Raw genomic sequence first — 7,177 nt, 5'->3', positions numbered from 1 at the left:
TTAGATCACCATGAGGTGTTCAGCTTACTGAAAACACATAAATTCACGTATGTACTCTTAATTGCGTGTCTGTTTGTTTTATGCTGTGTCAGGGGGGATTGTGTTTTTAGTGGCTTTGCAATAATTAAAATAAGCTGTCCAGGCCTTTATCGACAGAGCTTGATATTAAAGACAAACAGGTCGCATATTTACTGATAACATTTTCATGCTTTGTGACAAAGATCCCATGAGTTTTCAAATACAATCTGCAGAAGCAATGGAATATGAACTTAAAACTCAATTGTAGCTTCAACAGAAATGGGGATCTGTATGTAAAATATATAAATTAAAAACAAATGAAAGCGTGCTTGTTTCCCAAAGAAAAAGGTAAAGTTCTTGTGAACAGAACAGAAAAGGAATTAAATTGCTCTCACTTTTCCCTGCAGTATTTGAGTTATTTTATCCCGCAAGGATCTTGTTTGCATTCCATAAATAATTGGATTCAAATTGGCAGGAACGATGTGAAATAAGATATAAGCAATCTTCCTTAAATCTGGATATTTTGGGAAACGATGCAATATAATTGTTAAAAACCCTGACCAGAGCATGATAAGATAAAGAACAAGGTGGCTTGTGCAGGTTTGCAGTGCTCTATTATTCATCTCTTTGTTTTTCCTCATCCAGCATATGAGAGCTATTCTGATGTATGTGACCCCTATGCCTCCAATGGAACAACTGAACAGTAGCACAGTGAAAATGAGTCCATAAATGTTGTTGATGGACACATCGTCACATGAAAGCTTGAAAAGTGAGGCATTGTCACAATAAGCGTTTTGTATAACTGATCTACAACGGGACAGCCTCACTGTAAGACCTATCAGCACCGACACAAGCACTAAGGATACCCCCCATGCAGATGCAGAAAGCCCAATCACAGTTCTGTTCGTCATAATTGAGCTGTATCTTAGAGGGTGACAAATCGCCACATATCTGTCAATCGCCATGATAATGAGAATCATGTGTGCTGCTGATCCAAATGTGTGGCTGTGAAAAGCCTGAGCCACACACTGGTTGTAGGTGATGAAACGTTCTGTTGAAATTATGTGAGTCATCAGCCGAGGCAGCAGGACTGTGTTACCGATCAGGTCATTGATAGACAAGTTACAAAAGAGAAAGTACATCGGCTGGTGCAAGCTCTTCTCAGTGATGATGAGCGTGAGAACACCAATGTTAGAAAAGAGCAGAGACGAGTAAACAAATAGAAGCACGAAAAACAGAGGATATGCAAACTCTGGAGATATATCAAATCCTTGGACCTCTAGAATGTCAGATAAAACTGTTGCATTTTTCTCCATTGTGTTTCATTTGGTGGAAAATCTGAGAGAGAAAAAAATGAAGAAAGTTTAATTCAATGACATGTACATATTTTGACTAAATGCATCAGGTACATCAGGCTGTATATCATAAATGATGACTGAAAAACATATCAGAATAAAAATCAACATTACTCTTCAAGCATGTCTATTCATGCAGCAATACTCAACCAGGCACAAATAAAGTAATAAATAAAGCAATGGCAAGACTATTTCATTGTACTATACTATAGATGCAGAGTGGTTTTGATATTATCAAGTGAAAATGCTACATCCTAAATTATTCTAACCTTTTCTTAGAACATACAAGAAATGCTTGACAAAACCTACAACCAGAAACTGCCACACTGCTGTATGTCAGTTATGATAAATACCTTTCTGGAGGAGGAGGGAATTCTGAGTCAGCAGTTAGATCTTGATTGATTAGTTCTTTTTTTTTCTCAGTGAGGAACATACTGTATATCGCTCCAAGATCTTATGCAACAGGGGTTTGGCTTCCCATAGAGTCCCAAATGTATGTAATGATAGTCAATTATGGTCTTGTCTATGTGATGTAAAGTCTTGTATGATGGCTCTTAGGTGCAAAACAGAACACTGGACAAAACACACAGAACAAATCCAAAAACACAAGACTTTTCAACAAAACAAGTTTTTATGAAATGTTGGATTTTTGGTTTTGTTGCTGTGTTTTCTGTTTGCTTTTCTGAAATATACTTTCTAAATGGTACTAATCTGACCAATGATAAGCCAGTGCTACGAACTGATAAGGCTGGTTTTGGGAAATGAGCAGGCGACTACTCTTCTATCACAAGCTCCTGACTCAGTTGGTCATGAGCTAACCCTTTTCCCAGAGTGGTTGTGCATTATTGGCTCAAAAAAAGATGTTGTCTTTAAGCCGCCACTGTTCCCCTTTGATAATTTACACAGACCAAATGAAGGTGAGAAAGCGCTGTATCAGTGTGGTCTTACAAAGAGCAATTGTCAACATCAATGTTGTTAAACGCATCGAGTTCCGTAATACCAGCGTTCCCAAACACACACAGATAAGGCTCTGTGACTACCTCAGTTACCACCTCAAAGGAGTACTAGTGGTGCATAAAACCTGACCCCCATCTCCACTGTTATGTTTAAGAAGGCGCTGACAACGACTGTGTGCTAACTCCGTGCTTTTATTATTAGCAGCTTCAGGTGACTACCAGAACAAATGTCACACGTTACGCTTACAGCTGACATCACGCCATCATGACTCTAACCCTGCGCACAGCCGTACACTACATTTACCCCCCCTTTTAAATAACTCGAACCAGTACAGCAGAACATTCTTCTAACAAATCAACCTTGCTGACAAAACTGGGTAGACTACCGGTTTGCCTGCATAGCCCTGTAGGTTATCCTGCCACATGACAGGCTATGCACAAGCTAAACTTCAAAAGTCTGTAATATAGTCTTTGAGGTAGGATGGCCTCTGGTGGACCCGAGCCGGGCGCAGCCCGAGCTGCATTGGTTCAGCATCTGACTGAGGTGGGTGTTCAGCCGGGGCCTCCGGCCGTGTCTCAGGCTGTGCCTCCGGAACGTCCCATTCAGAATCCGCATTGGGGCTGCTCGATTGCAGCGGCCTACTCAGAGTCAAATGGCGGCGCCACCTTTCTAAGGCGGTTAGCGTGCCAACGCGACCCATTGGCCAGGCGGAAGGTAGCCAGCCACAGCTGTGCAACCACACCTGGGATGGCTGCAAAGATGGCAGCCATGATTTTCTGGAAGCAACTAGGGGCGGAGCTCAGGCAGGGCATGCTGGTATGCCAAAAGACCACCATGTGGGTCACAAAAGCAGTGAGGTTGCGACTGCCAGGATGTAAAAGGACCTGTAGATAGCCTTGATGGAGGTCGAGCTTGGAGAAGACTGTTGAGCCATAAAACTTAGCGGACAGCTCCTCCACCATAGGCAGTGGGTACCTATCTAGGATCACTGCTCTATTTACCTGCCTGAGATCCACGCAGGGGCGCAGGTCACCTGACTTCTTCTTTGCCACCACCAGGTTAGAGACACAGGGCGAGGTGTCAACGTGCTCAATGATCGTCCAGGAGTTTCTGCAGCTCGGCCGTGACGTCATCTCGTAGGGCGAGGGGCAGCCGGTGGAAGGGTTGGATGACTGGGAGCACAGCCGGGTCAATGAGTGGCTGTGGACACTGTCAGTATGGTGGCACCCATGTTGTCTGTGATAGAAAAGCCCAGGGGGCAGAACAAATCAAACCCCAGAAGGTTGGCACCATGGCGGGACACCTGAAAGATAAATGCTGGGAGAGCCCTGGAGCCGTAGTGGACAGAGAAAGTGGCGGTGCCCACCATGCCGATTCTAGCGTGTTCACAGTCATAAAGCTCCTCTGCGTCCACCCTGATCACCTGTTGAGGGAAGAGTCGGCGGACTGTGGACTCGTTGAGAAGAGATCTGGAGGCAGCAGTGTCCAGCAACAGTGGTAGGCATACTCCATTTGCTCCACCGTGCACCAGGTGAATGGCTTGGTATTGGAGCCCACAGAATGGATGGTGGTCGGGCTTGGCAGGCGGGGTGAGGGGGGTTGGGGGTTTGCGGAGGCAGGTGCGGAGTGGCACACTTTAGCGAAGTGATTTAGCTTACCGCAGCCCTGGCACCTCTGCCCCATGGCTGGACACATTGGTGCAAGTGAGGGGTGGGAGGAAGAGCCACAACTTCTACATGGCTGGCGTCCTGTAGCCCCCTGGCGTCCTGCAACGTTTACCTCAAGGTCGGAGGAGGGTTGAGCAGACGGGGCCACTGCCTGTGCTAGGGCGGTGGTGAGCGGGGGTGTCAGGCCTGGCGCCGCTAGCCGCGATGCTAACTGAGCAGCCGATTACAGTTTCTCACGCAGCTTAGGGTCAACTGTGTGCTCTGGGAGCTGATCTCGAATCATCTCCTCGTCTAACAAGCCGAACTGACAGAGGCTGGCCAAACACCGAAGCTCCGTGACGTACTGATGAACCGACTCAACCGACGGAAGATAATCCGCTGGACCACGAAGCTCTGTGGCGCGGCAAAACGTCTGTCCAGCAAGGTGACACAGTCCGTGTATTCCGGTGCTGGTCAGAGAGTCTGGAAGATGCGCAGTCCCTCGTTGCCCAGGCTGTGGATTAGCATAGCTCTTAGCCTAGCTTCGGGAGCGTTGGCGAGACCCATGGTCGCCACAAACGTCTCGAACGACTCATACCAGCGGGACCACGGGATTGGTGGCTTACCAGGCAGAGCGAAGAACGGAGGCAAAGGTGAAAGTGGAAGCTCCATCCTCTTGATGACCTAATGGGTAATTTGCTTTTATCGTAACCAAGAAATATCATTGCCTAAACCCAACCAGATAGTGGCAAAGTTTCATAATTAGGTGTTTCTATGTAACAAAGGCAAACAGCAAAATGGTGTTCATGGGAGTGACGGTTGTGCTGTAATAAGAATTTGTTTTAGCCCTAACCATGATCATTTTTTATTCCAAACCAACAAATGCTTTTGCATAAACCTAAAGGTGTTTTAGTAAAGTGTTGCTGTGTTAATAATAATGTGACGCAGAAGAGAAAAAACTGTTATCATATGTTGGTCTTGAAATACTAAAAGACTGCTTACAACAGGAAAACATAAAGTACTGTTACCCTAAAAAAGAATGAGTAAAGATGAAAATAATACCAATCAGGTGAATAAACAGAGTACACGCACAAGGCAAGATTAAAATGTCAAAACACATGAACAGGAATAAAAGTGACAAAGTCAAGAGGTGGAAACGACAAAAGGACATCAAATCTATTTGAATGGTAAAAATTAATTCATCATCCTGTATTTATTTTAGTGTTTCTTACCAGTCAAACCCAACAAGTACTTAATTAAACTCAAACTAATTTAACTGATGGCTACTCAAATACATTTAATTAAAGTTGGTAGGGTTAAAAGACTGCATTGGGATTGACATCTGGCAGGTTTTGGCCAGGGCTCTCAGGTTATTGATGATTGGGAAACAGGTTTGGGGGAATTGTCATTCAAAAGAATGGGGACGAGTCAACGAAGAGTCAAACTGTGCACAACATTATGTGGCATGCACATTAACCTATAGGGCTTTTGGAATCCCAGAAATATAGATGTTTATGAGAATAAAATAATCTAATGTGAGGATACGTAAATAAAAACACCAGCACACTGTACTCTTTGGTCTTATAAAGTGACAAATGAAGATCATTTGAAAGAGTGTAAAACTATCTCACAGCTACAAGCCTCCTTGGTCATGAAATTACATGAAAACAACTTTGTAACTCTAAGAGAGGATTTATATATTTCAGTAAACCTGAATCACATAACCTGAATGGGTTTGGATTTCATGTAAAGACCAAAAGAACATGCAGGCCTGACACATGCACTGATTTGAGGACGGAACTAAGAAAGTAATTAGCGGACCAAAATAATTATCATATCAGCTCAAAGGTCCACCATGTCCATTTCTCATGGGTGAGATAATTAAAGACCTAATGTCCTAACTGTCCTTTTGTGTGATGAAAAATGTATTTGTTTCCAGGGACTTCAGTGCTCTGTTTCAAGTGATGTTCTTCAGCTGGACCAAAAAAAAAAACACATGGAGAGGCTAAATAATACAGCGTTTTTATACATGTCAGAATAATTTAATCTAATAATTGAATAGAATTTTACTGGTGATATTAATACACTGTAAAAAGTTAAATCTAATGCAAAAACACTGTTAAGAAAGTTTAACTTAAGAGGATCAATTGTTTTTTACTTAATGACACACTTTGTAATGAAAGTTTAATCAAACAGTTACAAGTTTTTACGTCAGTTGCAACCTTACATAACAACCTGTCAACAATGGATTCATATGTTACCTCCCACGAGTGTTATTGAACAACATCCCTTATTACCACATGGCATTCATTATCGACCGGAGGTTTACAGATTGTCCAGGGATTAATTATAGCATGAAACTGTTAATAGCAATCATGTAATCACATCTCAAAGGAGCTCATTAATACAAATGTTTTGACAAAGAAATGAAAACTCATCTAGCTGATGTAATTCATCCTTCTTGAAGTGTATTCTGCTGCAAAAGAGTTGTGCAGTATTTCAATAGTTTAAAGCTTTATCTTAAATCTCATTTTCATAATTATGGGTGTGATGTTGTTTATAAACTTATTTTGATACAGATTTAATATAATTGAACAATTTTTTTTTTTTTACAACCCTTCACAACAAAAAGCAGCAACCAACTCTGACAGTGAATTACAAAATCCAAACTTTTCAAAAAACTTCAAATTCAGCCCAACATCATTTGACTGTCCCACATAAATATGTCAAATAACAGTTTACCAAATATTAGGGTCAGTAAATTTGGTACCATAATGTGCAGGCCAGTTGAGGAGGAAAATGTGTTATTTTTACGTTGGTTTGACTGTCCAAAACAGAGTTGTGTCATACTAAAGGTGCAGAAATGATCAGATGGTAAAGTTTTTAATGTGTGCTGTTTTATTCAAATAAGCCTTCAGGTAACATGATCCAGCCTGCAACAATATATTTATTAATATGTAAGCTTAATCACTCATTTTTTTTCCCACTTTCCACAGTCCAACGCCACCATCCAGCCCCTCCTACTTACTCAGAAACATTTTTAGAATTGTAACAGTTTCACTTAATGTAAAACATAAGCTTGGTACAATTTGCATAGAACTTAAAGGGGAACTCCGGGGCATTTGAAGCGCAATCCCATTGCTAGAGGTTGTCAAATACTGATGGTAGGACACAGACAGGTGCAAATCTGCGCTCCCTGTG

The 7,177-nt window shown here is 42.3% G+C and overlaps 1 protein-coding gene across 1 annotated transcript; it reads right to left on the bottom strand.

Annotated features, from left to right (window-relative positions):
* Window positions 1-398: 398 nt before the first annotated feature.
* On the bottom strand, window positions 399-1,334 carry LOC142388783 (olfactory receptor 52N5-like). The gene has a single exon (XM_075474338.1). The coding sequence runs from the start codon at window positions 1,332-1,334 to the stop codon at window positions 399-401; it is 936 nt and encodes a 311-aa protein (XP_075330453.1).
* Between the last annotated feature and the right edge of the window lie 5,843 nt (window positions 1,335-7,177).

Source organism: Odontesthes bonariensis, chromosome 9 (assembly GCF_027942865.1).
Source record: "Odontesthes bonariensis isolate fOdoBon6 chromosome 9, fOdoBon6.hap1, whole genome shotgun sequence".
In the NCBI taxonomy this organism is placed as follows: Eukaryota; Metazoa; Chordata; class Actinopteri; order Atheriniformes; family Atherinopsidae; genus Odontesthes; species Odontesthes bonariensis.
Note: the sequence above shows the minus strand (reverse complement) of the source record. Positions and strands in the feature narration are given on the sequence as shown.

Bases quoted from the DNA above. Each gene is read 5' to 3' on its own strand.
- LOC142388783 (XM_075474338.1), bottom strand. From the start codon at position 1,334: ATGGAGAAAAATGCAACAGTTTTATCTGACATTCTAGAGGTCCAAGGA.